Source organism: Tursiops truncatus, chromosome 8 (assembly GCF_011762595.2).
Source record: "Tursiops truncatus isolate mTurTru1 chromosome 8, mTurTru1.mat.Y, whole genome shotgun sequence".
NCBI classification, from domain to species: Eukaryota; Metazoa; Chordata; class Mammalia; order Artiodactyla; family Delphinidae; genus Tursiops; species Tursiops truncatus.
In genome coordinates this window covers 102,987,868-103,015,301 of record NC_047041.1, presented here as the reverse complement: position 1 = coordinate 103,015,301, position 27,434 = coordinate 102,987,868, and the positions used below count along the sequence as shown (strand labels likewise).

At 60.0% G+C, this 27,434-nt stretch overlaps 3 protein-coding genes and 1 long non-coding RNA gene across 12 annotated transcripts; 2 read left to right on the top strand and 2 right to left on the bottom strand.

Moving 5' to 3' along the window:
- Nucleotides 1–589: 589 nt before the first annotated feature.
- Nucleotides 590–7,273, bottom strand: TBC1D10C (TBC1 domain family member 10C). 5 transcript variants are annotated; one of them, XM_033861240.2, is made up of 10 exons: nucleotides 6,406–7,273; nucleotides 5,995–6,173; nucleotides 5,147–5,246; nucleotides 4,814–4,921; nucleotides 4,574–4,727; nucleotides 4,303–4,417; nucleotides 3,545–3,752; nucleotides 3,231–3,420; nucleotides 1,569–1,723; nucleotides 590–1,269 (listed from the first exon to the last, which is right to left on the bottom strand). In XM_033861240.2, the coding sequence occupies exons 2-10, from the start codon at nucleotides 6,168–6,170 to the stop codon at nucleotides 922–924; spliced, it is 1,554 nt and encodes a 517-aa protein (XP_033717131.1). In that variant the 5' UTR covers nucleotides 6,171–6,173; nucleotides 6,406–7,273; the 3' UTR covers nucleotides 590–921. The 5 variants fall into 5 exon arrangements, with proteins under 5 accessions (XP_033717131.1, XP_033717130.1, XP_033717132.1 ...); XM_033861239.2 differs by lacking the exon at nucleotides 6,406–7,273 and having other exon boundaries at nucleotides 5,995–6,347; XM_033861241.1 differs by lacking the exon at nucleotides 6,406–7,273 and having other exon boundaries at nucleotides 4,303–4,413; nucleotides 4,621–4,727; nucleotides 5,995–6,346.
- Nucleotides 7,274–7,388: 115 nt separating this feature from the next.
- PPP1CA (protein phosphatase 1 catalytic subunit alpha) lies at nucleotides 7,389–10,719 on the top strand. Its single transcript, XM_033861246.2, has 7 exons — nucleotides 7,389–7,546; nucleotides 8,072–8,203; nucleotides 8,357–8,587; nucleotides 9,202–9,306; nucleotides 9,751–9,974; nucleotides 10,057–10,191; nucleotides 10,273–10,719. Exons 1-7 carry the CDS (start codon nucleotides 7,492–7,494, stop codon nucleotides 10,381–10,383), a joined length of 993 nt encoding a protein of 330 aa, XP_033717137.1. The 5' UTR covers nucleotides 7,389–7,491; the 3' UTR covers nucleotides 10,384–10,719.
- RAD9A (RAD9 checkpoint clamp component A) lies at nucleotides 10,501–17,293 on the bottom strand. Of its 5 annotated transcripts, XM_033861245.2 has the most exons (11): nucleotides 17,134–17,293; nucleotides 16,976–17,046; nucleotides 16,397–16,525; nucleotides 15,829–15,943; nucleotides 15,642–15,741; nucleotides 13,058–13,164; nucleotides 12,858–12,967; nucleotides 12,704–12,768; nucleotides 12,476–12,613; nucleotides 11,532–11,739; nucleotides 10,501–11,443 (listed from the first exon to the last, which is right to left on the bottom strand). In XM_033861245.2, exons 1-11 carry the CDS (start codon nucleotides 17,165–17,167, stop codon nucleotides 11,348–11,350), a joined length of 1,173 nt encoding a protein of 390 aa, XP_033717136.1. In that variant the 5' UTR covers nucleotides 17,168–17,293; the 3' UTR covers nucleotides 10,501–11,347. The 5 variants fall into 5 exon arrangements, with proteins under 5 accessions (XP_033717136.1, XP_073665348.1, XP_033717135.1 ...); XM_073809247.1 differs by having other exon boundaries at nucleotides 12,858–13,164; XM_033861244.2 differs by having other exon boundaries at nucleotides 16,397–17,046; nucleotides 17,134–17,226.
- Nucleotides 17,294–17,413: 120 nt separating this feature from the next.
- On the top strand, nucleotides 17,414–20,704 carry LOC141279418 (uncharacterized). Its single transcript, XR_012333626.1, has 2 exons — nucleotides 17,414–17,847; nucleotides 19,646–20,704. It is a non-coding gene; the product is annotated as an uncharacterized lncRNA (long non-coding RNA).
- The last annotated feature ends 6,730 nt before the right edge of the window (nucleotides 20,705–27,434 follow it).

Sequence of the window (27,434 nt, the reverse complement as noted above, 5' to 3'; positions counted from 1 at the left end):
CTACATCAGAACCAGCCCCGTTGTCCTGGCGATGGCTCCTGTCCCAGGCACCTCAGGCACCCACGGGGGCAATTAGCGAGTGTGGGAGGGGTTTCCACAGTGGCAGTCCCCAGGGGGTGCGGCTGGGGCTTAGGCAGGGGGCAAGGGCTGGCGGGCCCTTCCTCCTTTGTCCGGGCACACTAGGCCTTTGTTCTCAGCTGGCTCTCTCTGAGGACGGGACCAGGACCATGGGTGGGGGGCGAACTTGCCTTAGAGTGCCCACAGCCCTGTGGGGAATCCTGAACCAGCAGGGAGAGGGAGCAGAAGAGGGGACAGAGTCCCACTTCTGGGCCCAGCATCCACTTGGGGAGCCCTCCTCCCCCAGGTGCAGAAGCCTTCCCTGACCCCAAGAGGCTGGGCACTGCAGCTTACCATTGGCTCCTGGTGCTGGTGAAGACCTTCCAGCAGCCAATGGGCAGCCTCAGTGAGCCCTGAGGAGCCAGGGCTGGGCTCGGAGGGGCGGGGCTGTGAGGGGAGTGAGGGCCGGAGGGGAAGGAGCCGCTGGTCCGGGGTTGAGGCTGGAAGGCGTTCCATCTGACTGCATACGGGCTTCTGCTCAGACTTTATTCCAGGTCTCCCCAGGAGCCTTGGGGTCCCCTAAGCCCAGCCTCTGCCCCTAACCTCACCCTCCTTCAGCGCCAGCTTGATGCTTGCAAGGGCCCAGGCACCAGGACAGCTCCGTGGGCGGATGATGGGCCTGGGTCCTCAAAACCTCACTCTCTCACCTTCCTTCATCCTTGAGCCGGACACAGTCCACGGGAAAGAAGCTGAGGCATCCACCCCGGCTGTAAAGTGCGGTGCCTACTTGGAGGCTGGCATCCACCGTTCAGGCAATTGCGGTTGGGGGACCCTGAGTCTCTGGTACCCTCAGAAGTGGGACCTTCAGAATCGGGTGTCCAGGGAGGAGGTGGAGCCTCGATGGGACCTGGCGGGGCTCTCGATACGGGGGGCCCTGGACCGAGTCAGCAGCCCATGGAAAGTCTTGCCTCGGGTCTGGGGCTTGCGCCGCGGCGGCCTGGGCTCCTCCGGGGGCTGAACCACGATGCGGGGCACCTCGGGCCTGGTGGCTCCCCGGGTTCCTGCCAGCTGCTGGGCCTCAAAGATGGCTTGGGCCCCAGGCAGGCGGGCCTGCGGCCTCGGGGGTGGCCCAGATGCCGACGCGGGCAGCTGGGCCAGCTGGGCCTTGATCTCCCGCTGCAAGTCCTGTTCGGACAGGGCCACGCTGTGCACCTGTGGGGAGCAGTTGATACTGAATCTGCCTGGCCTGGGGGAGGGCAGGAAGCGATGAGATCCCTGTGGGGCGGGCAGGACACAGCCGCAGGAAGTGGCTGAGGGCTGAGGGGCTGACAGACAAAGAGACTAAAGGAGCCACCGAAAGCCACTTGAGGCCTGGGGTTTCCACATTCTCTGCTGCTCAGAGGACAAGAACTGAGCCCCGGTTCTTACTCTGACTTCCCCCTCTGGGACTCAGTTTCCGCAACTGTGCAGGGGGGCTGGGCCATTGCAGAGGGCGGGCAAGGGGCACCCACCTGGGGCATGAAGACCTCCTCCTGCAGCTGGGTGGGCGGGATGGCTCGAAGGGCGCCGAGTGTCTCCAGGAGCCCCGGGCAGGCCAGGCGCTGTTCAGTGGTGCCCAGTGCCAGGCGTACCAGTGTCAGACCCACGCGGAACAGCACCTTCACACCTGCAGGCCGGGGGCTCACTCAGTTGGGGGGCCAGCCCTGGGCTTCCTCAGTCTGCACCTGAACCTGCCCTCAGCCAGACTCCTTCCACCCTCCTGCAGCTCTGCTGCCATGACCCAATGACTGAGAGCACGGTGGCAATCTGAGAGCTCTGGCCAGCATGTCTCAGGGGCCACAGACACTTGTGGGCAGAGCAGCCTGCCAGGAGCCAGGGGCTACTGAACGCCTCACGCCAAGCCTTCTCATTCTGGGCCTCAGCTCCTCGTCCCTCCAAGGAGGGGCTGGGTGGTGACGTGAAGGCCTTTCCAGCTCAGACCTGTGACCTTCTGATTCTAGAAAGATTCTAGCCAGAACTCCTCACCTCTAAGCCAGAGCATAGGACACACATGCACACAAACACGCACACACGCACACACACACACATGGGTGTGACCTTGGGCCTGTTCCTGGAGCCTCAGAATTCCTTCCTGGTAGCCTCGGGTCTGCTGAGAACAGCAGTCAGGGGACCAGCGAGGTCTGGTGACAACTGTGACTTGTAAAGGGACAGCAGCGACTACTAATGGTGTCACTGTTATGAAACGGAGCCTGAGGCAGAGGGCAAGGGTAGCTCAGCCACCCTGACGGGGGGGGGGGGGGGGGCCCTGCCCTGCCCCGCCCTCGAGGTCTGAGTCTGCAGGGGAGGCCATGTAGATGGCAACTTGGACACCCGTGGCCAGAGCTCTAAGCCAGCCTGAAGCCAACTGGGCATACAGCAGGTGCTCAATAGATGCACTGATTGATTTCTACCATTTTTTGGTCCAACCACCCTTCTCTTGGCCTGGCACTTCTCCCATGTCCGCACCCCCACGTCAGTCGTCTGTAGCCTGGCCTCTCCGCCTCCACACTGGCCCTGCAAGTTTGCCTCTTCCATAGAGCAGCTGCGAGCACCTTTAAACTCTCCTCCTGCCGCCCCCCTACACTCTGGCACATCCTTTGTTTTATTTTCTTCACAGAACTTCTGACAACCTATAAATATCTTGTTAATTTAGTACCGTCGCCTCCCATCCCCACTTCCACCAGAATGTAGGTCTCACTCACTCAAGTGGCCCTGGCTTCCGGAGCAGCGCTGGCCTCCGAGAGCGCTCACCAGGGCCCGTGGGGCTCCATCGGCCATGCCCCCACTGTGCCCGCTCCCTGAGCTGGCTCACTGCTGTGATCTCTGCAGCGCCCCCCGACTCCAGCCCTCCCCCAAGCAGATGGTGCCCTCCCTGTGGTGGTCTCACTGCTGGGGGTGGGGGCTATCATTCATTACATTGGTGATCCGTGGCCAAGGGCTGGGCCGTTTCCCCAGAGCCACAGGGCGCTGTCACCCTCAGCACACCCCAGCACCCAGACCCCAGGCCAGGACTGGCAGTGGCGGTGGGGCAGAGCAGAGCTGGCACCCTCATCCCCTCTGCACACCAGGCACCCGAGGCTTCCGGCCCCAGTTCCCACGCCTGCCCCCGCCCACCTGGCCAGCCACACACTCACCCTCACTAAGGAAAGCGTCCCAGACACGCAGCACCGTGGGGAAGGGCAAGGAGCGGGCGAAGAGGCACAGGAACCACTCGGGCAGGTAGAGCAGGGGCCCGACGCCCACCTGCTGCAGGTGCTTGTGCACACGCGGGAGCAGCCGCCGCAGCAGGGCCGTGAACACCTCGGCGTCCAACCGTACACCCTCCTGTGGCCACGTCCGTCAGCATCTCCACTCCTGGTCCCCAGGTCCCCACCCAGTCCCCAGGCCCCTCCCCACCCCCCGCCCAGCCCCTCCCCCTGTGCCCTCTGGCCCCATCCCAGCCTCTCACCATATGGGGCCCGTAGTAGCCAGGGAGGTAAACCTCGCAGATCTGTACCAGGCACCAGAAGGCCTCCTGGGGGCGGGCACAGGCCTTGAGTGCCCACCGCAGAGGGGACCACGGAGGGGACCACAGGGCGGGGGAAAGGGGTGCAGGGGAGGGTCTGGACACCATCTGGGGTGACTCTGGAGCCAGGAGCCTGGACTCAGTGCTGGGGCTGGTAAGGAGGGGCAGGTCTTACCAAAAAGCTTCCTGTTGCCCAGATAGAGGCCTACCAAGGGGTGCAGGGAGTTGGAAGTCACAGGGCTCAGGGGGTTGAATTTGAGGGTCACAGGGTAGGGGCTCACTGGTCAAGGCTAGGGAGGGTCCCAAAGTTCAGGTCTTGGGTTCTTGGGGTCACTGGGGTCAGGGATCATGGTCACAGGGTTCAGAATCAGAAGTCATGAGGTCAAGGTAATAACAACCAGACTCCTAGATCATTGGGGCAAATGTCAGGGCTCAGGGTTCCATGTTCCTGCAGTCAAGGTCGTTGGGTTTGAAGGTCGCTGAGGTTGGTGGTCATGAGGCCCTGAGTCACTCACTAGGACAGGTTTGGGTAGGAGTCAAGGATCCCAGGTCCCTGAGGCCAGAGTTCCTGGGGATGGAGGGGTCATGGGTCCAGGGCACAGGATTACTAGGTCCCTAGGTCACCAGCGTTGGGGGTCATGGATCACTGGGGTTAGGGGGTCAGGGTCTTGGGTCCCCGTAGCAGGGTTGAGGGTACTCACCTCTGGGGGCAGATACATGAGCAGCACGGCAGCCACAGGGCCCTGGGCCTGGCAGTAGCCCTGTTCCGGCCGATATAGGGTGTAGGCCTTGAGTACCTGGAGGAGCCCCTGCTGCCTGTGCCAGAAGACCCCGTTAGGGGCCAGTCCTCCGGGCATCCCTTCCCCACCCTCTGGCGGCCCTTTCCCAGGCCTCAGCCCCCTGAGGGCCTTGCTGGGTCCTCTGAGATGCAAAGATATAAAGCTGGAGCGGGGGGGTACTAGGCCAAAGCACCTGAGGGTTGTGGGGCTGGGGGTCCCTGGGCATCACTGGCCTCGTACCCGTGACCCTGGGGTGACACAAACATCTCATGCAGAGGGAACTGGCGGTGCAGGTCCCTGCCGATGGTCTCCATCCACTGTGGGTCCCCAGGGGCCTCAGCCAGTTCCTGTGGGTGGACAAAAAGGTGAATGTGAAGGCCCAGAGTGGTGAAGGGCCAGGGAAGGGAGGTGGGACCCCTGCCAGTTCCCTCACCTGATAAGTGTCACGGCTGTTCTGCTGACACACATGGGCCCCGCACAACAGGGGCCAGCACCGGGCCCGCAGGGCCGAGGGGATGCCTTTCCGGCACTGCATCTTTACCTGTGGGTGAGGCCAAGGGACCCCGTTAGGCCAGCCACACCAGCTTCCCCTGCTCCTGTCGGCAGGCCCCAAGCACAACCTGTCATCAGGCAAGAGCCACTTTGGGTAGCAGGGAGAAAAGGCAGGAGGTACTGGGACATGGGAGGGGTGAATTTTGCCTGGGTATGGGCCGAGGCAAAGGGGGCTGAGCCACGGAGGCCTGGGTGGGACCACTCTCCCCCTCACCTTCTTGTACCGCCGAGACATGGTTTTCTCCCAGTGTGAGGTCATCTCTACCCACTTCATCTCCCGCTGGCGGATAAGGTCTGCAGGAGGGTGACCTGGCCTGGGGACATATGGCACAGGTGTCCAGGCGCTGGGCAGCTGTTACCCAGAGCCCACATTTGCCACCCTTCATGCTACCTGGGTGAGCCTAACTCCTGGCCCTGGAGATCTCTGGGAATCTCTGGGGCGGGGTGGGGACCTGTCACCCAGGAGTTGCCAGTGGTTGTCATGGGGACAGGAAAGGATGTGGCTCCGATGTGGGTGGAAGCAGGAGAGACTGAAGGGGGTGTGTAGGTGTGTGTTGAGGGAGGGGCTTGTTGATTGTCCCCCAGGATAGGGACACAGACAAGCCATCAGGGAAGTTGGGTAGACAGAGTCCTAGACTAGAAGCCAGGAGTTGTGAGTTTGGGTCTGATTCTGTCTCTGATCTGCTGTGTGATCTTCCTAACTGTTTCTGGACTTGTCTTCCTGTCTGTACATGAGGAATGCAGAGGATTGGTGGGGGAAGAAGTGTGGGTTCTGTGATCTGGATCTGGGATTCCTGGGCCAGATTAAAAGGAGAAGAATGTTTGGCCCCAGAGGTGGGTGGAAACCCTCAGAAACTGGGAGTAAAAGAGACATACAGGAGCCACCCCCCACAGCCCTGCTAACCTTAGGATTCCATCTGGAACCCGAGAAGGGATGATAGTGGCTGAGTCCCCAGACCCGCCCAGGACCCTCGAGGTTGGACCTCACTCTAGAATTCAGCCCTCAGCTCCCACCCTTATTCCCAGCACCCCACCGCCCTACTCCATCCCTTCCCTACTTACCCTGGCTCTGCTGAGCTGCCCCCAATGAAGCCATAGCGGTCAGCCTGGCGATATGGGCCGGGCCCACTCAGCTCTGAGTCAGACCCCAAAGAGCTGGAGTCATCCTGCAGCTCACCAGGCTGCACCAGGTCCTCCCCCAGGGCCTGGGCCATGGTGCTGCAGACGCCTGATGCCATAGGCTGCAACATGTGGGGAAAGCCAACATGAGAGGCGGCTCCTAGCCAGCCTGGGGCCTGGGCTCCTAGCCAGCCAGGCCCCAGCCCCAGGACCTGACTGCGTGGTCAGAGGGAGCAGATTTCAGGGTATCTCTCCAAGCCCCTTCTGTCCCCTCTTCTCTTGTGGGGTGGGGGTGGAGCATGGGCCCAGAAGTGGCAGAAAGGCCAGGCCCCTGTCCCCTGCAGCCCAGCTTACCTCCTTGCTGCACCTCACCTCCTCCTCTCACTTCCTCCTCAGCCACAGCTTCGTCAACCAGCCGGGGGGCCCCTCCTAAGTGCGTGTGGGGGGGTAGTTACCCCTTCCTGTCCCGGGCTCTTCCGGCCTGCCCCACTGGCCCTGGGCCATGGGCTCCTCCCACCATCCCGGTGGGCTGGGTGGGTGCAGGCTTGGGTTCCTGTGCTGGGTGTGATGCGGCCAGGGCCTGCCAGAGGTAGAGAGGGCAGGCTGCCTCCAGATTTGAGGTCACTGGCATGTAAAACACTCGATTCAGGGTCCAACGAGTATCATGGTGTATTTAGTGTTTGCTCTTTACAAAGTAATACTTTCAACATGCACACAATGTAGCATTACTATGCTACTCAAAAGGCAAGGATGAGACATTACAAAAAGTAATAATTTAGCATGCACCACAGGCAGTGTGGACCAAAATGAGCTCGGAGTTCAGCAACAGGTGTCTGGATCTACCTAGCCAGTCGCCCGAGGGCCCCAGACTCAGGAGGTAGAGGTCCTCCGTGAATTCGAGGCTAACTCTTACTATCTCTGAGCCTCAGTTTCCTTTCCTGCACTTCAAGGGCTTAATCTGCACTGTTTGGGGAGACCCAATGAGTTACCAATGAGGTCACACAACCTTCCCGACCAGGACAGAAGTGGGAAGGACTGCTTAGCCCTTGAAAGAGAAAAACAACTTCCACAGTACTTCCGACCGCACCTCCTCCGAACAGCCGAGGGTAACTCAAGGGCGGAGCTAGGCTTGACCTCGCCCCATGAAGCCCCGCCCACAGGGCAGGCTCCGCCCCAGACACACGAGTCAGTCCAAGTCCGGTCCCCTGACCGAGGCCCCGCCTCCCGGGCCGCCGCGACCCCTGCGCCCTGCGTCCGGCGGAGGCGCTAGAGCGCAGGGGCAGCGGGCGGGGCGGGGCGGGGAGGGGCGGGGCAGGAGGCCTAGGAGGCGGGGCGGCGAGCCGGGGCGGGCGGAAGGAGCGCCAGGCCGGAAGGAGGCAGCGGGAGGGCGGGAGGCAGGAGCGGGCCCGGAGCTGCTGGGGCCAGAGCGGCGGCGCCGCCATGTCCGACAGCGAGAAGCTCAACCTGGACTCTATCATCGGGCGCCTGCTGGAAGGTTGGCCGGGGCAGGGGAGGTGGGCGCCGGCCGCGCCCTGGTCCCCTGCCCGGCCCGGAAGTGGCGCGCGGGTGGACTTGCCCCTCCCAGGACCAGCTTAGACTGGGCGGGGACGGGCCGCGAGGTCCCGTGGCCGCAGGTGCCCCCCTTCCCAATTGCGGCGCCCCTGGGAGGTCTGGGGTTGCTCCCCTTGCCAGAGCAGGGCGGGGGCGCACGGGTTAGCCAGGGCTCTTGGGGTTAGAAAGAAATCCGAGAAGCCTAGCCCCCCCAAGCAAGGGGTCCTGTGTTCTGAGGTTTTGGCAGGCCTCCGCGCACAGCAGTCCCCTTTCGAGTGTCTTGAGGGTAGTTGGGGGTCTCGTCCCTTGAGGCTTGAGGCGGGGGTCCCAGGAGGCTGAGCAGCAACAGCTGCCCCTGGGCGAGGCGGGGCCCGGGAGGCCCAGGCGCCCCCCAGAAGTGCCTACGGGGCCACCCATGTCACCCACCCTCTTCTCGCCTGAGGGTCCTGACGCCTCATTCCACTCCCAGTGCAGGGCTCGCGGCCTGGAAAGAATGTACAGCTGACAGAGAACGAGATCCGTGGTCTGTGCCTCAAATCCCGGGAGATTTTCCTGAGCCAGCCCATTCTTCTGGAGCTGGAGGCACCCCTCAAGATCTGTGGTGAGCCCCCTGCCCAGGCCCCTTTGCTTCCTGAAAGTGGGTACCCACCACCACCAGCCAAAGTCCCTGGATCTCTCCACCCTTGAGTCCAACCCTGGCCCTGGGTTCAAGTTCAGACTGCATCTAGTGCTGACCTGGTTCTCTGGGTCACAGGCGACATTCATGGCCAGTACTACGACCTTCTGCGGCTGTTCGAGTACGGCGGCTTCCCTCCAGAGAGCAACTACCTGTTTCTGGGGGACTACGTGGACAGGGGCAAGCAGTCTTTGGAGACCATCTGCTTGCTGCTGGCCTATAAGATCAAGTACCCTGAGAACTTCTTTCTGCTCCGTGGGAACCACGAGTGCGCCAGCATCAACCGCATCTACGGCTTCTACGATGAGTGTGAGTGGGCGGAGCCTCTGGGGCTGAAGGTCGCCATTCAGTGCGACCCTCGTGTTGACCTGGTGGCTGGGGTAGCAGTGTTTGACAAACACCTGCTAGACTGAGCTCTGTGAAGGCAGGGCCAGTTCACGTCTCTCCGCCCTGCCCTCCTGGCATGGGTCCTGGCGCTCAGGAGGGACGTGGTGAATGGTTGCCGACTGAAGGGCTGCCAGCATTTTAATGCAGGGCCTTGCCTGCCGACACCCCCCTCCACTGCATCCGTTACTTAAGCACTTAAGATGCCTGTCTGGACTGGACTCTCTTGGCCAGAAGCTGAGAGAGACCAGACCTGGTCTTGGCCTGGCTCTGCTCATGTGCAGGGGGGTGAGTGCCAACCCTGAGGTTGTTCCAGAACTGGAACTTGGGGGTTCCTGTGGACTCAGCTGCCTTTGAATTCGTCCTGGGAGGCAGTGGGGTGGGGATTGGCCCGGGGGGGCGGGGTTCCCTTCTTGCCTTCCATTCTCTTCTCCCAGCTGTGTCTGAACAACACACAATGTGCCCTGGAAGGCCCAGAGACCCACACTGAGGGTGGGGCAGACAGGCCTTCTCGTGAGCCCTCTCCTTCCTCTGGGCAGGCAAGAGACGCTACAACATCAAACTATGGAAAACCTTCACCGATTGCTTCAACTGCCTGCCTATTGCTGCCATTGTGGATGAAAAGATCTTCTGCTGTCACGGGGGTGAGGGCGGCTCTGGGCCGCATGGCGAGGGAATGCTTGGGCAGGACGAGCCTGGCCACATCCCTGGGGGATTTGGGACAGAAGTGTTAGCTGAAGGACACATTCTCAGCCACCTGGAACAGCTCTCCCTGGAGCCCTGGTTTGGATATCACTTTTTCCACAAAGTCCCCCCGCACCCCAGCATTAGGCTGCACTCACTGTCATGTCGTGGCCTCGGTTTCTTGCGTGGAGTTTGCTTGTCTTTTTCCAGGGAGCATTGTGCTCCTGGAAGGGACAGGGACTTGAAGAGGCAGAAGGCGATGAGCTCTGCCTGTCTAGGCTCCCAGGAATCCAGGAGAGGGCGGCGGGTTGAGGGAACAGAGGCTGATTGGCAAAGGCTTCCTGGAGAAGGGAGGGCCCTTGTTTTGAGGCTTGAGGAAGTGACCTGCCGCCGGTGCCCCCCAGGCCTGTCCCCGGACCTACAGTCCATGGAGCAGATCCGGCGTATCATGCGGCCTACAGACGTGCCAGACCAGGGCCTGCTGTGTGACCTGCTGTGGTCTGACCCTGACAAGGACGTGCAGGGCTGGGGCGAGAATGACCGTGGCGTCTCCTTTACCTTTGGAGCTGAGGTCGTGGCCAAGTTCCTGCACAAGCACGACCTGGATCTCATCTGCCGGGCACACCAGGTGGGCTGGCAGCTCTGGTCTGGGTGGCAGCGGGGGCCGGGCAGCAGCACCTGCTGAACTAACTGTCCCCACCCTCGTCCAGGTGGTAGAAGATGGCTATGAGTTCTTTGCCAAGCGGCAGCTGGTGACACTCTTCTCAGCTCCTAACTACTGTGGCGAGTTTGACAATGCAGGCGCCATGATGAGCGTGGACGAGACGCTCATGTGCTCCTTCCAGGTGGGGGTGGAGATGGGGATGGAAGGGGCGGGAGGGGCCCATGGCTCAGCCCCATGAGCCTGACCAGCTTGCCTCTTTTAGATCCTCAAGCCCGCCGACAAGAACAAGGGGAAATATGGGCAGTTCAGCGGCCTGAACCCTGGAGGCCGGCCCATCACCCCGCCCCGCAACTCCGCCAAAGCCAAGAAATAGCCCCCGTGTGCCCGCCCTCTGCCCCAGACGGTGGATTGTACAGAAATCACGTGGCTGTGAGGGTTCGTGCTGGCCCCCTAGGGCCGCCCATCACAGGGAACACGGAGCCTTGGTGTATTTTTCTTTTTTTTATGAATCAATAGCAGCGTCCAACCCCCAGGGCTCCTTCCACCTGCACCTGCAGTGGCTGCAGGCAGGATCCTGGGGCTGAGGCTGCAGCTCAGGGCAGAGCAGGGCCAGATTGTGGGTCCCCAGCCTTGCTTGGCCTCAGGGCTGGCAGCCGGATCCTGGGGCGACCCATCTGGTCTCTCGAATAAAGGTCAAAGCTGGATTCTCGCCATGGCGTCTGTCTCCCTTGTCCGAAATGCCGCGCCTGGCGACCTCTTCTGCCTAGGGCCACTTGGGAGGCTTGCTGGGCATGGGGCCCGAGCGAGGGAAACACCAGCCACACGCTCAGGTCACAGGGGCCTTTGGAATTTCCAAGTCAGGGCCAGAGAGTTTTGGAAAAGCAAGCAAAACAGTGTGTGCCGGGCACAGGGGATCCCCGAGGTGTACCCAGGATCTGAGGGAGGGACAGGTCCTGGTTGGCAGAGAAGGTGGATCAGCAGGGGCCAGCAGCCCCACCGAGGTTTTTTTCTTAGGGAGGTGGGCTTAGAGAACGCAGGCCCCCAACCCTGCCGCATGGTTGGATAAAGAGGTGAGGGGCCTCCCAGCAGGTGGCAGCTCGGCACCAAGACTGGGAACAGACATGATCGACTGGGGGCCGAAGGGAGACGACAGGACCCAGGCCAGTCACAGATAGCCGAGCAGGGCCTGGGGGAGGCGGCAGGACCAGCCAGCTGAGCTCCAGCACAGCCCACCTCTACCACCCACCCTGGAGGAGAGCTGGCCCCGCCCCTGGTTGGCGCTGGGAGATGGGGAGGCTGGGGCTTCCTCTGGTCCAGTCCTCCAAGGACCTCTCGGCTCAGCCTTCCCCCTCACTGTCTTCAGCCAGCACGGGGCTGGGCCCCTGGGGAGAGTGTGCAGGGGCCAGGATGGAGCCAAAGAACAGCGAGCGGAACTGGCGAGAAAACAGAGGAAGCCAAGTGAGCTCTGGAGGCTGCTCCCTCCGCCTCCCATCCCTGCCTCCGTCTCCAGCCAGCCCCTACCTTCTTGGGTGGGGGAGTCCCAGGCACTGTGCTGGGCTCGGTGTCATCTTCCTCCTCTGAGTGGGAGCCAGGGCTACAGTGGGGCTGGAAGCCAGGTGAAAGGGAGGTGGAGGGCAGTGTCCGTGAGCCCTCACTGCCCACGGTGGTTTCCATGGCGATCATGTACGAGTCAATGTCATCAAGGGCAAAGTCGTCCAGGTGGGGCGTGCTGTAAGCAGAGACGGCTTAGCAAGGGCAGGGAGAGAAGAGGGGGAACAGAGGCAGGGCCCCACCTTGGAGGGCTCAGCGGGTGGCTGCAAAAGCCCTGTGACCGTTGGTGACCTCTTGGTTTTATTACTTCCTGGTTTGGTGGGAGGGGAGAGGATGCCTGGGGTTAAGTGGCTGCTTCCTGGAGGGGGTGGACCTGGAATCCTTTCATCAGAGTTGAGGTAGAGGCCTGAGGGAGACATCTTGGGGGCCGGTTTAGCTCAGCTGGGGGAGGGGAGCAGCAAGTTCTGTAAGCTGGGCCACCTGGGGCCCAAGCCCGTACCTTCCCAGGGGACAGGAACCGGAGCGCACTGGGGCCCAGGGACATGCTGGGCAGAGGGCCAGGCCAAACTTCCTCTGCTTAAACTACACTGGGCCCATCCTCCCCAACCCACCTGCCCTTTCAGCCACCGGCTTCCCCAGTCCCAGGCAGCCCCCCGCTTCCCGGCAGCCCTTTCCCTCCTTGGCCTGGGAGGAGGCTCGGAGGGGAGGCCTCAGCCAGAGAAGGAAGCCAGCCCGACCCTGGGGACACTTCCCTGGGTGGGGGGAGTCTCTGAGTACAGCTGCCCAGTAAGGTTGAGCTTGCAGGGCTGGGGCCCAACAGGAAGTGGGGGGAGGGGAGGCGCTGATGCTGGAAGCAGCAGGCTCCCCAGGGTGCACAGAGGTGGGGAGGAGGAGTGGGTGGGCAGCGCTCTCACCTGTGAGCCTGAAGCTGAGGCGCTGGCTGCTGGAGCTCCGGGGCACGCAGGTCCTGGGGGTGCGGGTCCGGCTCTGAGAGCGTGGCCAGGACAAAGTGGCCGTCTAGCAGAGAGTCCTTGATGGCAAAGATGGCTGGCCTGGCAGGTGACGGGTCCAGGCAAGGTCAAGGCCCTTTGGCTCCTGGCATCCCAGATCCCTCCCCACCCTGTCCTGAGGCTCGGAGTTACCTGCCAGGGCCATCGAAGTAAATGCTGAGAGACAAGTTCGCTGACTCGGCAAAGCTCAGGAGCCCCTGGGAAGGGAGAGGCAGAGCAGTGAGGCCCCGCACCGGGCAGGGAGGAGCGGTGGACCGGGCAGTGAGCACGTGGCGGGCAACCTCACCCGGAATTCCTTGAGGCAGAAAGTGATGGCCACCCCTTCCTGGGCCTGCAGCTGCTGGAAATCCTCCCCCCCGATGCTCATCTCGGTCACCATGGCTTTGATGGTGCTGTCTGTGGAGACAGCAACAGGAGGAAACCTGGGCCCTGCCCCATCCCAGCCCATCTCTGCCCCCTGCCCCAGGCCATGTCTGGCGCTCTCACCTGCCTCCTCCTGGTAGCTACGCAGGATGATCCTGTGGCCACGGCCAATCCCCAGCGTCACTTCGGCCAGCGCAGGGGGGAAGGGCAGAACAGCCTCCCCCAGGACCCTGTGAGGAGGGCACAGCATCACCCCAAGACTCAGCCCCACCCAGTGGCTTCGCTCTCAGGATCTGAGGCGGGATGGTGACACACACCAATGTCCAAAGGGAACCAGGCCAGGCCTAGCATGCCCCCAGGGAGGACAGGAGCGGGACATGGTCCCTGCCCCGTCCAAGGCTCCCAGGCTGTCGTGGGAGAAGTCCACTTGCAAGAGACGGGGCGGACAAGAGCAGAGCCCACAGAAGACAGCAGGAAGCACGGGCTGTTTGCGCTGAACCAAACCGGGCAGGCGGCACCTGGCCACCCAGGGGCGGGAGACCATCCCCACACAGTCTGCATAAATGTGGCCCTCAGGGAGAGCCCTCAGATCCTTGTCTAGAAGACACATGCCGATAAACAGTTACAGGTGAAATAACATCTGGAATTTGCCTCAAAACACTTGGGACAGGAACTGGCGTCTACTTTTATATGAATTTAAAATTGCCCATAAGAAAAAGAGAAACAGGGGCTTCCCTAGTGGCGCAGTGGTTAAGAATCCGCCTGCCAACGCAGGGGACATGGGTTCGAGCCCTGGTCTGGGAAGATCCCACATGCCGCAGAGCAACTAAACCCGTGCACCACAACTACTGAGCCTGAGCTCTAGAGCCCGCGACCCAAAACTACTGAAGCCCGTGCGCCTACAGCCCGTGCTCTGCAACAAGAGAAGCCACCACAATGAGAAGCCCGCGCACTGCAACGAAGAGTAGCCCCCGCTCACCGCAACTAGAGAAAGCCCGCGCACAGCAGCGAAGACCCAACACAGCCAAAAATAAATTAATTAAATTTAAAAACAAGAAACAACTGCTTTTTTTAAAGTTTTTTTTTGTATTATGTCTAACAGAGACAAAATTATTTAAGTCAATAAATTTTTAAGGAATTTCACATGTTCTGATTCTTTCCACTGTCTATCACCTTAGTTCCTCCAAACTCATAATCTTCAAGATAAAATAGCCTTTTCAGAAATAAGCTGTCATGTGAGTCAGCCCCCAATTCTCTTAGCTGGGCTTCTTTGATCTCCAATGGAATATGGACACACTTCAGAATTCCCCACCTGTAATCTCTGGGATCCAATTTCCTCAAGCAATTTACTTTAGGACCATGTTTAGGGTCAGGAGGTGGATCTGCCTGGTTCTGAATTTGACACCCTCTAAAAATGTATTAGGTTCAAATCACATTCACTCCTAAGCCATCACACCCTAGAACAGTACAGATTGTTGGGATAGGCCAATACCTAAGATAAAAAAAGTCTGACTGTTTTTCCAACGATGTAGGTTTACGGAAAATGCCCCATCAGGATAGATCTCAACACAACTGCTCTTTTTAAAGAAGAAAGAGGGGCTTCCCTGGTGGCACAGTGGTTGGGGGTCTGCCTGCCGATGCGGGGGACGCAGGTTCGTGCCACGGTCCGGGAGGATCCTACATGCCGCAGAGCAGCTGGGCCCGTGAGCCGTGGCCGCTCAGCCTGCACATCCGGAGCCTGTGCTCCGTGACGAGAGAGGCCGCAGCAGTGAGAGGCCCGTGTACCGAAAATAAATAAATAATAAATAAATAAAGAAGAAAGAGGAAGAAAAATCCTCAAAATACAGACCACAGATTGATTCCCTCTTTCTCTACCCAAAGGGATCCTGGGCAGTGCTGTTTCAACAGAACTCAGAAAAACAGAAAGTCAGGACCCAAATGGACCTTGAGGTTACCATGGCCTTCAGCTACCAAAAGAAAAGAAACACAAAACCTTGGGTTACTTGGATGCAAGTGGCACCCAGCGTGTGGGTGAGTGGGAGGAGAGCCAATCCCCTCTGCTCTTGTCTTCACCAGGGACCTTTGCATCTGCTGGAGTCTCCTGGGCCCTGCACAGCCCCTCTGATTCCCCAGAACAGCTCCATCTCTACAGCTGCTTATTCAGGCAGCCCTCCTGGACCAGGACTTCCCCTCCTAGCCTCCTTCCTTGGCCTCCTGCTGGGACCCCTCGAGGCTAGAGCCCAGCCAGGTAGGAAGAGAAGCTGCCCTTGAATGGGGATCATCCCAGAAGGATGACAAGGCCAGAGAAGGGTCATGAGTCCCTGAGCCACAAAAATTAAGGGACCTTCAAAGGTGTTCAGGCCAGAGAAGACTTGAGGGCAGGCCAGAGACCCGTTCTCTGACAGAGGAGTCAGGATGGGTCTGAGTGGTCAGAAAACCAAGTCAGACCTTTGAGGTGGAGAATACAGACTCCAGAAGACAATGAGGAACATGGAACAAGGGAGCACCCAGCCCCTCCTCACTCCAGCCTCTGCCCTTAGAGGAGCCAGGCAAGGACCTGAAAGCAAACCGGGTTGGATAAACTCCTTGAGGTCTACAGAAACCCTGTAGGGAAAATGAAGGAAGTGCCTTCTTAAACTGACGGTTGAGGCCCAAAGAAGGAAGAGAGAAACCTAGGCCTCAGCTTGAAACCAGGGAGCGTGCTCACCTTGCTGGGGCACAGAGCACATGGGGGCACACGGCTGGGTCGAAGACAGCCTGCAGGGACTCGCAGTCCTGGAAGGACAGGTTGTGAGTCTTCCTCACCCCTGGATGGGCAGACAGGGTCTCAGTGGGCCTCGCCAACCTCCACCCCACGCCGCAAGGACGACCTGGCCAGCCAGCTGCTCACTCACCGTATTTGCAGTACAGCTGAACTACCAGGCGGCTGCTCCTGACATTCAGGGAGATGCAGCATTTCTCCACGGTCTTCTCCAGGATCACCAGCGAGCGGAAGACTGACAGGAACGACTAGGCGATGGAAACACATCAGCCCAGTGCCGCGCCTCCACCAGCCAGCTCTCACATCCCCTTAGGCTCTGGCCCATCATGGGCTCAGCACTGTCACACCAGGAAAGGACTTCCCACACACACAGAAATTTACACCCTTCCAGGCCTTCGTTCATACTGTTCCCCTTGTCTGGAATGCCTTGAAAGACCTGCTTACCTTTCAAGGACCAGCTTGAATGTCACCACTCTCTGCAGGTCCCTGGCAGAATCAATTAGCCTCTCCGTATCTCCCATTACCGTACCCTGTGGATGTCCGTACTACGCCCCTGCGCTGCATTTTGCATTGGATTGCTCCTGCATATGTTTCTCTCTCCAGCTGGCACCTACTGTGTGCCTCAGAGCAAATGCACTGGTAGAGGTTCCTGGGGGGGTTCCTGGGGGAGTGCACTGCCACCGCTGAGGGAGGGGCCTCACCTTCATCAGGATCTTACAGCGCAGCGGGTCCTGACCAGGGGTGGCCGCCTGGTACTGCTGGAAGAAGAGCGGGGCAAAGAGGAAGCAGGCATAGGCCGAGCGGGAGGAGTTCACGGTCCGGAGGGAGAGCTGGGCCAGGAAAAGCAGGGAGAGGGATGCAGTCACCTGCAATGTCAGGCCCAGCCCTCTGGCCGGCTTTTGCTCACACACTTGCCCTAATGTCCTCCACTTCCACCATCGTCTGCTGAATCCCTCCCTCTCCTTCCAATCAGCGGGTATCCTCTCCATGAAGCCTTCCCGGAGTGCCCCTCAGCACCGCTCCCGCAGCAAGGGCCCTACACAGCTTTCAGCGCCGACCCCACCCGCCCCCGGGCACTTCAGGGAGGGCAAATGCTCTCAATTCACACACTGGTCTGGGAAGATGACAGGGCTCAAGGTGACGTCCCAGCAACAGGGGAGGAAACTGTAACTCAGCAGACAAATCTGCCCACCGGCATCCTATCTGATGGGGGCGAGACTCGAGCCCAGGTTAGGGCTCCCTGTGGGAATCTCAACCCCCCCAATACCGTGGCTCCTCACCCCGTCTTCCAGGGGCTCCAAGTAGAGTTCGTCCCCGATACGGGACAGAGAGTGGACGGCCTTGCCGAGCACTGCGGGGAGGAGAGGAGAAAAACACTGCTTTGCTGGCGCTTTGGGCCCTCCCATGTGCCCCCAGCCCCGGGCTGGCCCCAACTCACCCTTCACGTTGCTGCCCGTAACCAGACACTTCATGCTGCTCCCTGCGGCCGGGTTGTGAAAGGCGGCGGGCCCCGGACTGGACCCCAGCTCGCTGCTCCCCTCCGGGTCTCCCCTGCCGCCGCGGGTGCCCCGGGTTCTCTTCCCGCGCACCGCCCCCGGAAGCCCCGCCCCCGCCTCCTCATTGGGCCACACGCCTGCACCTCCGTCACGTGAGAAAAACGCTCGCCGGCTGCGCCGTCACGTGACAGAGTCCCGCTGGTGGCGGTCATGTGATCCGGGAGCGCCGGGCGCCTTCCTGGCTTGTCTCTTCGCGGGGTCCAGGGCCTCTCTCGGCCCTTCAGCGCCCCGGGTGAGCCGGGCCTGTCAGCGGGGCCCAGCGCGGCTGCGCACCCGAACGCAAGGCGCTCAAAGGGTGTGGGGAAGCGAATCCGGAGATGTGCGGGCGAGCCCGCCTGGGTCACTAATTTAGAACGGATTTTCTGGGCGTCTGTCGTGGGTACGGGGTCGAAGGCAGACCGTCGCACCCAATCCGAGCCGGGGACACGCACAGAAGCAGCAACCACTGGCACTAAAAAGAAATTAAAGCACGTTGCGGCAGGATCCCGGGGTGGGAAGTGGCTGTTCGCTCTGGCTTCGAGGATCCTGCGTTGATCCCGAGGAAGAGAAGATTCTCCGGACAGAAAGGGGTAGAAGGGTGTGGCTGGCAGGGGAAGGTGAGAGTAAAGGCTCAGCGGTGCATGGGGCTTTGACCCCGTTGGGAGGGAAGTGGGTCTGTGAGAGGAGGGGTGAGCGCTGCCAAATGAGGAGGGTCACTAACGGGAAGGGCTGGAAACGTTTTCTGAGGTTAGACGCATGCGTATGTGGCCCTTTGAAAAACGACCAAGGGACTGTGCCGAAGGAGGGGCTTCATCGGCGGGCAGGTCTTCCCCTAGCCCTGGGCCTCGGTCCTCCGCTGCGTGAACTGGAAGGGAAGTCCTGGAGGGGCTCCCTGACCTCTAGTTCCCTGCAGCACCCAGTGTGCTTTGAAGGGCCCTGGGCACCACTGCGTTCCTTTAGGGCCCATCTGGACTTGCCCCTCTGGTACTGTCCCCAGTGAGGAGGCCATGTTTGTCTGTGGGCCCCTTGCCCTCCTGCTCCTGGCCTGCAGTCCTGGACCCCACTTTGTTTCTTCCTCTCCTTGCCTTCAGCTCCACTCCTTCACCAAGTTTCCCTGGAGCACTGGGAGAGGTTATTCTTGCCTTTTAGCAGGGTCTGTGTAAATGGTACTCCCTCTACCCAGGCTTTAGGTCAGTAAACCTGGAGTCATCCTTGACCCCATGCTCTCCCGCACCCTACATACTGCAAGCCTCCAGCGAGCCCTGACTGCTCTGCCTCTCAAACAGATGGCAACTTCGTCCTTTTCTCCCATGTCCACTGCCATCGTCCTGGCTCAGGCCACCATCATCTCTCACCCGAATGACTGTGGGAGCTCCCTGGGTGGTTCCCTGTCTCCTCCAGTCCACTCTCCAAGCAGCATCAATGTGACCTTCCTAAAATGTAAACTGTGTCACGCCTCTCCCTGGTGTAGACCCTGCAGTGGTTCCCAACTACTATACTTGCCGTCAACTCTAAACCCCTTGGGGATTCCGTGGCAGTCAGTGGTTAGGATACCGCACTTTCACTGCTGAGGGCATGGGTTCAATCCCTGGTGGGGGAACTAAGATCCAGCAAGCCGTGAGTCCTGGCCGCCCCCCCCCCAAAAAATTCTAAACCCCTTACCCCAAACCTGCAGGAAGGAGCGGGCCCCACCCATCTCTCCACCTGTCTGTGGCCTTCCTGTGCATCAGAACTGGCCCCATCAGTTCCCTGAACGAACCACATCCTTTTCCACCTTGGGATCTCTGTAAAGCTGTCCCCACTACTTGGAACGCTCTTTCCCCTTCTCATAGGCTGGCGCCTTCTCTTCCTAGGGCTCAGCTTCAGTTGCCCATCCTCAGATAGGCCTTCTCCTCTTCCCCCTCCACCCGCCACCCCCCACCCTGCATTGTCTAGCTAAGCCCTTGCTCTGGGTTATCCACAGCACTTCTCCCAACTCAACATTATTTCATAGTGTCTACTTCTTTAATGCCCCTAGTTATGTCAGCTCCATGAGGGCAGGGACCTAGTCTGTTTTGTTTGTTACTGTATCCCTCTACCTCCCGCAGGGCCTGGCCCTCAGCAGGTGATCAGTAAGTATGCGTTCAGTGAATAGGTGTGTGACCCAAGTGTAGCCGAGTTGCCTCTGGTTCCCTCGTAGCACGTAGCATGGTGCTGTGATGAAAGGAACAAAACTTCCAGCCTCTGCCCACAGTCCAACCCTTCCATGAACAATAGCTGTCCCCCCACATTCTGTGCAAACCCCTGCCCCCCAAGGAACCTAGCATTCGTTATTCTCTTCCTTACTTTCCTCCTTCTCTCTGGATCTCGTCCTCTCTCTTTTATTCCAGTGAAAATCAGCAGAGCCTTCATGGCTTCTCCATCTCTTCCCCACAGCCATTGCCGGAGCAGCCCAGCTGGAACAGAAGATAGATGCCAAAGCTCCCTGGAAGGCAGGGAGGGGAAGGTGTGACTAATCGCACACCCGTGTCTCTGCCCCTGACACCTATGGGACCAGTAGGGTCCTGTGGCATCGAGGTCGTTGGAGCAAGGCCCCGGGGGAAGGGAGAGGGAGATGTAAACGCTTTAGGACTTTCTCTTTTTTTTTTAATATTTATTTATTTGGTTGCACCAGGTCTTAGTTGCTGCGGGCGGGCTCCTTAGTTGAGGCATGTGAACTCTTAGTTGCGGCGTGCATGTGGGATCTAGTTCCCTGACCAGGGATCAAACCCGGGCCCCCTGCGTTGGGAGCACGGAGTCTAATCCACTGCACCACCAGGGAATTCCCAACGCTTCAGGACTTTTGATGAGTCTTTCTTCCACTGCACGCACACACCTGCCAAAAGTTGGGAAGCACCTGACCCTTCTGAAGGGTTCAGACACGAGAAAAGAGCCTAGAGCCAGGACTCGGGAGTCCTGGGTCTCTGGTCTGTGCTTCAACGCTGACTTGCTGTGTGACTTTGGGCGAGTCCCTCCTGTCTCTGCGGCTGTACAGTGTGGTTGGTGGCACGAGATACTCACTGAGGTCCCTTCCCACCTTGACGTGCTGTGATCCCGAGGGGGCCCTTCGGCTTCCCTGAGCCCCTCACCTAGCCGCAGCTCTGGAGAGGAGCTGGAATTGGCAGGCCTGCTTCCCCCAGGCTGTGGGGCTGGAAGGGAGCTTTCCCATCGGAGGCCAAGCAGCCTCTCCAGGCTTGCAGTTGGCGTAGCCGAAAAGGCCCTTCAGGTCCAGAAGGGAGAACACACAACGGCGGACGAGGACCTTGCGACTCTAGCCCTGCTACAGACAGCCTCAAGCAAGTCGAGGCCCTTCTCTGAGCCTGTTTCCTCCTTGATAAAATGAGGGGGTTGGATGAGATGCTCTCTCAAGATCCTTTCAAACCCCACATTCTTACAGTCTTCGCCATACCCCACAGTAGAGGTGGTCTCCTTCAAGTACACAAGTATGTGATTGTGTGTGTGTGTGTGTGTGTGTGTGAATATCAGGGGTGGATATGGAACGGATGAAGGTGGTTACCATTTCAAACTTTTAAACTAATTTTCTGTCTGGAAATATCTTCCGTTCAACCACCGCTTCTCACTCAACTAGTTACGTTTGAAATCGCAGAATCCTCAGAGCTCAGTAATTCGTTCATTTAACACGTGTTAGACACGCTTTCCTGAGTGTAGGAAAGAAAGCACACGACGAAACTCCCTGCCCTCGTGGGCTTCCACTCGACTGGAGAGAGACAAACCAGAGGGCCTGACTGTGCCAAAGCCTCTGGCAGAGCCTGCTGGGCTGCGCACACGGGAGACGGGATTTGCCTGGTGACTCTGGGGTTGCCGAGCGGGTAAGGGAGCTCTGAGCTGCTGGGGGCACTGAGCTGCTGGGGGCACTGAGCTGGCGGGGGCACTGAGCTGGTGGGGCTCTACTTGCCCACCTATCATGCCTTTGTGGCACACCAGGTGCCTCGAGCCCCCAGAGGCAAGCCCTGCCCGGGCCTTTCTTGTTCACTGGCATTTCTCCCAGCAACCAGAACAAGCCTGGCACATAGCAGTGGTTTAATAAACAGGTCAGATGCCCCAAGAGTATAGGGTTCAGAGAGGTTACAAGACTTGAAGCCAGGGACTTCCCTGATGGTGAAGTGGTTAAGAATCCACCTGCCAGTGCAGGGGACACGGGTTCGAGCCCTGGTCTGGGAAGATCCCACGTGCCGCGGAGCAACTAGGCCCGTGCGCCACAGCTACTGAGGCTGCACTCTAGAGCCCGCACGCCTAGAGCCCGTGCTCCGCAACCAGAGAAGCCACCCCAAGGAGAAGCCCGCACATCGCAACCAGGAGTAGCCCCTGCTCGCCGCAACTAGAGAAAGCCTACGTGCAGCAACGAAGACCCAACACAGCCAAAAAAAAAAAAAAAAATTATTAAAAAAAATAAAGCCCTTAGTTCACACGGTCAGTGTTGCTGTTACTGGGATTGCTGTGTCCTAGCACCCCCATCTCTGGAGTGACCCCCTCATGGTATTCTGGGGTCAGGACCAGGGACAAAATACATCAGCACGGACGAAGCCAGGGTGAATCCATTCTAGGAAGTGAGAGGGAAATCCCCCCACAGAAACATTACAGAGGAAAGTTCTGGAGGCCAGGAACTGGAAAATACTCAGAGAATTAGGGTTGGGGTAAAAGTCAGCCCCAAGAAGAGGCGTGGGTGTAGGCAGGGCTGCGTGCCGCCCCTTGATTCTGGGCCCCCGGTGTGCCCTCTGCCGCACCAGCTAACTGGAGGCTGGCATGAGGTAATAGCTGTGCCCGCACTGCTAGGCTCCAGGCACAGGTCAGAGACCAGGTCCCTTCAGACTGCAGGGCTGAAGGTGGAGGGAGATGGGATGGAATTTTTAAACCTGCAGACGGGAAGGGGAAGCTCAGGCTTGTTCACCAAAACCTGGCATGCTGGAGTTACAGGGCCCCCTTGGAGCACAAGTGAGGTAAGTTTAGGACAAACGAAAGGCAGCGTGCTTCACCCAGCAGGGGAGGACTCCGATGGAACTCATTACCCCGAGATGCGGTCTTGGCTGGAAGTATAAATAGCTTCACAAAAGGTTTAGATAAATCTGTGGTTGACAGCTCCATTCATGGGTTAGAAGGGAAGGAAGCTGTTTGTGGCCTGCGGGCCCGCAGGGAAAGCATCAAGGAGGCGACCTGGCCTCCCTGAGACCACCCCTCGGGGCCTCTGTTGGAGGCCGGCTTTGGACCGAGGGAACCTGGGCGGCAGTGTTGGTGTTCCTACAGCCTGGAGCCCAGCCTGAGTCCCCAGACCCTTTCCTCAGTGCCCCCATCCCTCGCCATCCGCTGTTTCGGGAGCCATGGGACCACCCGCTCTGGGGAAAGCGCTCTGTCCTGGCTGTCCCCTAAGGGACCAGCAGAGGGAGACAGACACCGTGTCCAGTCCCAGCTTCCAGCACAGAGACCAGGCTGGTCTGCCCTGGGGAGGGCAAGCAGGCACCCGAGGGTCCCAGCTCTGTGTCCAACACGGGGCTAGGCGCCCAGAAGGCATCCTCTCTGGCCAAGGTGGGCTTCCTACAGTGCCGGGGTGGGGGGTGGGGGGAAAGGAGAGACTTCAGAGAACTGGGGGCAGGGCGGGGATGAGGCCCCTAACTAAGAGCAGGGTGGCTCTGGAACCATCTTCCCTCTGTCCCCGCAGACCCCCAGCCCCTGGCGGGCAGGGTGTGGTCTCCATAGGACCATGCTGTTCCGCGGGCACATACAGGAGATGCTTCAGAAAGCCTTGAGGGGGGGTGACTGAGTCCTACAGGCCCGAGTGCCAGTTCCTCCCGGCCCAAGAACCGGTTCCAGGCCAGGTGTGGTTCCCCAACTCTGGCTGCTCGGTTTCTCCCCAGCCACCCTCAAAGTCTCCCTTGACATCCCCCTGACCTCTGACCTCTCCCTTCTCGGCACTACAGCCGTTCTCACACCTGTCCGAGCTCTTGAGTCCCTGTTTCATTTAACAATGAAATTTTCATTTTGCAGCCGTCAGCGGCTGAAACCGACACGTGCTCAGGGCGCTCTGCCGAGGATCACGAGGTGGACCTCGGAAAGGAGGCTTTGGGGCCCGGCGAGCTCCTCACAGACAGATGGGGGCCGGCGCCCGGCACAGCCAGGGTGGGCTGTCTCCCCAGGTCGCTTCAGAGCTCACTGTGCCCTGTGTCCATCCTCCCCGCTCCGGCCGGCCCTCCTCCAAGACACTGACCCCCTATGAGGAAGCTGTCTGGGATGCCGAGGCAGACGCTCAGGATCGTTTATCGTTGGAGGAAAGCTGAGCGGCGGCCCAACTCCAGAACTCTCTAGAGTTCTGTGTCTGTGCCCAGTGCGGGGAGTCAGCATGGGGGTGCTGGGGACAGGCCTCAGGAAGAAGGCAGAGTGGAAAGAACAGAGTAGGTACAGACAGACAGACTTGTAGACATGGAGGCTTGCAGGGGTCGGGGCACATCCTTAGCAGAGAAGGGAGGATAGGGCCTGGAGGGCAGATAATGATAATATTTAACCTTGTCGCGTGTTAAGTGCCAGAGATTTGACTTGTGTTAACTGAGGAAGGCATCATTATCATCTCCCCTGTCTTATGCAAGAGAAAACTGAGGTGTAGAGGGGTCAAGTGGCTCTCCCAAGGCCACACAGCTGGTGAAGGCGGAGCGGCACCCTCATGTGCTGCCAAGCTCCCAGCGGTGCTGGGACAGCCCCCCAGAGGGGCCAAGTGCAGTCTGTCCTCTGACACCCGCCCCCCGCCCCCGGGGCCCCTGTGGAACCCAGACAGTCTGGAGAAAGCCTGAGAAGGCTGAAGGAGGAACGCTGGCGGGAAGGAGGGGGCAGAGCGGAGGAGCGGCAGTGACTCAGCAGGGCAGGATAAGGATCCTCCTGCAGGGTAAGAGAGAGGTAACCCCGCTCCTCTGCCGGGGTGCCGGAGTCCCAGAGCCCGAGGCATGGGGTGTCCAGGGCAATGGAACATCCCGGAGAATGGCGGGGGAGCTGCTGGCGGACTGGGGTGGTGGTGGAGCCCCTGAGGGTACCCCTCCTGCCCCTGTCTTCCTCACACAGCCATCACCCTGACATCCTTGCAGACGGGGAGCCAGCCCAGGTAGGGCAGGGGAGAGGCAGGCGGCAGGACCTGGTTCCTCTCCTCGGCTGGGAGGCACGGGCTGTGGGCGCCGTTTTTCTCGGGAGGCCTGAGCTGGGCCAGGTGTAGGTGGGGGATGCAGGACTATTGCTAAGGTAGGAGGAGGCCTTTGGCCCTGGGGTTTCCGCTGACATCACAGCCAGCTCAGGGTGAGGCAAGGCCCTCTGGGCTCCTGACCCTGGAAGAAAGGGGAAAGTGCACTCCCTGCCGCCTTTCCTCCCCCTGCTGCCCTCGGTGGCCCCTGTGCCTGCACAGTCACGCTGGAGCACGCGTGCGTAGTGGCAGAGGGGCGCCCCTCCCGGGGTGCACGTCCGCGGCGGCTCGCTTTGCAGGCCACACGGTCGGTCGGGCCCTCAGGAGGTACAGCCTTGTCCTGACTCTGTGTGCAGGCAGCCGTCTGCCTTCCAGCTCAGTGCTCATTCCATGATTCAGACTCACTGCTCTGCTCGCGGAATCCACAATTCCAGCTGAGGGGACTGAAGGCTCCCAGGCTGGCACCTCTCACCGACCCAGGAGGGCCACGTGGCATGGTTGGCCCAGTTAGTCGCGTGTGGCGGGTCGCGGGCAGGAGAGCCCAGGTCTCCTGCTCCAGGCACATGGGGACTCTCTGTCCCAGAGAACGTGCTCGTGTCCTGAGGAGAGAGACCAGGCGTGCCCCAGGTTAGATGCCTCATAGCCAGGGGGTGCTCTGCACGCGCTGCCGTCTCCGCATCCAGCCTCTTCTCCTTTCAAGAGTCCCTGCGCCTGCGCCGTGGGGGCAGTTAAGGGGGCGAGGTGCTCAAGGCAAACGGTCCTCAGTTCCAGCCCTGGTTCTACCTCCTGGTGTGACCTTAGACAAGCGACTTCACGTTACCAAGCCTCAGTGCCCTCGTGTGTAACATGGGGAAACTGCAGGTCTTATTTTCTAGGGTTATTGTAAGAATGGAATGAAATCATTCACAGAAAGCCTTAGCCCAGAACCTGACTCGTGGTGAGAGCTCAGTACGTTTCAATGCCTGTCATGAGTTAAGCCTGAGAGGCGCAAAGGAGCAGTGTGTCGCCAAGGAATGCCAGGCGTTGCAGCAGGCTGGCGGAGTCTCTGGGGCCGGCCGCTGCCTCTCCTGCCTGCGGCACAGGCCAGCCTCTGCCTCTTGACCCCAGGGCCTCTTAGGCCTCCTCTCTGTGTCCCTGGCACCTGGCACAGAGTAGGAACTCAAGGAATGTTTGGTGAACAAATGAATGAATGAGTGAATGTCCTTACTCATCTCTGTGGGCTTCTCCAATACCACACTGCTGCTCACCCACCAGGAGGGGACTGGACCAGAGGCTTCCCCGGACACCCCAGGGGTCAGGGCCCCTTCAATGCCAGTTCTGCATCTGCATGGGACATGGGGCCTTTTGGGCATATAGAGAGCCTTCCCTGGGGATGCCAGTTATGGGGGGAGGAGGGGAGGCAGGAGGGAGGGGTGGAATCCTAGCCTGTCCCTGAGCCAACACTGACTCACCCCCAGCCCCTTGGAGGGCAGCTCAGTCGCCTCTGGGTGCCAGCCCTGCCCCCTACCCAGACACACCCTTTGAGGCCTGACCTGCCACCCCCTGCGGATGGTAAGGATTGAAGTCTGGAAGGCCAGAGAGGGCATCAAAACAGCATCCTCCTTATCAGCTCACTGATACTCCCACCATCCCATGGGAGGGGAGGCAGAGGTGGTCACAGCGCATTCCGCCAAGAGGTGGTGGGCTTGTCCCAAGGCCCGCCGCCCAATTGGAAGCCTGGCATCCTGACTCCCAGTCCTGCCCTCTGCCCTCTGCCCACGGCAGGCAGCCCCGTGAGCTACGCCCTTCGGCCTGTGGTTGGCTGCCGCTGCCCCTCCTGCCATCCAGCCACATTTCCATCCAGAAGCTCCACCTCCGCCCAGAGCTCTCCTTCCCTCATCATCCTCTGATCTCAGTTTAGTAGTGTCCCTTGTCACAAGACTGTGAAATTCTTGAAGGCAGGGGTGGGTTTTCCTTGTCTCTCTGTCCTTTAGGGGACCTGGCACCCAGCAGGGGCTCAGGAAATACCTGTGCAACGCTTCGTGGGACAGATGGATCTGGAGCTCAGGGGGCCAGTGTCTCCTCTAACCTCTGCCCTGCCCCCGGCAGCAATCCCAGATCGTGAGAGCTGGCAGGGCCCCAAACAAACATCCCTTTCTGAGAGCCACAGGGGTGCAGGAACTTCCCCAAGTTCCCCAGCTGGAAATCAGAGGGCAGCCACCTGTGCCCACCACCCCACAGAAAGCCTGGAGGGGCTCTCGCTGCTCTGCTTCTCCCTTCTCCCCGCAACTCCCTCAGCCCAGCCCGCTTTGGGATTTTGGCAGAATAAAGGCACAGTCTTTATTCTAGCCCCTACCCCAAACCAACTGGCAGCTCCTAGCCTGCTGCCTTTGCCCAGACAGAGGGGCAGAGGGGCATTGGCAGCTTGGAGACGGAGTTGATTTTCCCTTTGGCAGTGGGGAAGATGGGGGAGGGGAGAGGCTTGCCCCCCACCCCCCACCCCGTCCCCGCCAGGTGAGGGGAGAGGGCAGGGATGCAAGTCCAGACAAGAGGCAGAGGGAGAACACGACTTCCCCAGCTTGTAGGGTCACGGCATCAAGCCCGGGGCGGTGTGGAAAGCCAGTTGTCCCTGCACCCAGCTGGCCTGGGTCCCCACTTCAGAGCTGCAGCCCTCGGTTCCTGCAGACCGAGGCTCTCTCTCTCGATTCCCGAGGTGAACATTTGCTGGCAGGGGTGAGGGCATGGGAAGCTTTCCTCCCCTTCCACTGCAGTCTGCTCCTCTTTGTGTCTCCTGCCCCGTCCCTTCTTTTCTCCCTCCTCTTCCCTCAGCCCCCCCTTCCTTCGGCTCCCCTCTCCCTCTTTCCCCTTTCTCCCCTGGCCCCTCCTCCTCTCCCGTGTTGGGGCCGCTTTCTCCCTGACTCAGCAAGGTGCTTTATAAGGTGCTGAGGGGCTCAGCCAAATCCAAACCACATTGTCTGTGCAGACACTCTCCACAAGGAGCAGGCTGCACACCAGGGGAGAAGGACTTGAGAG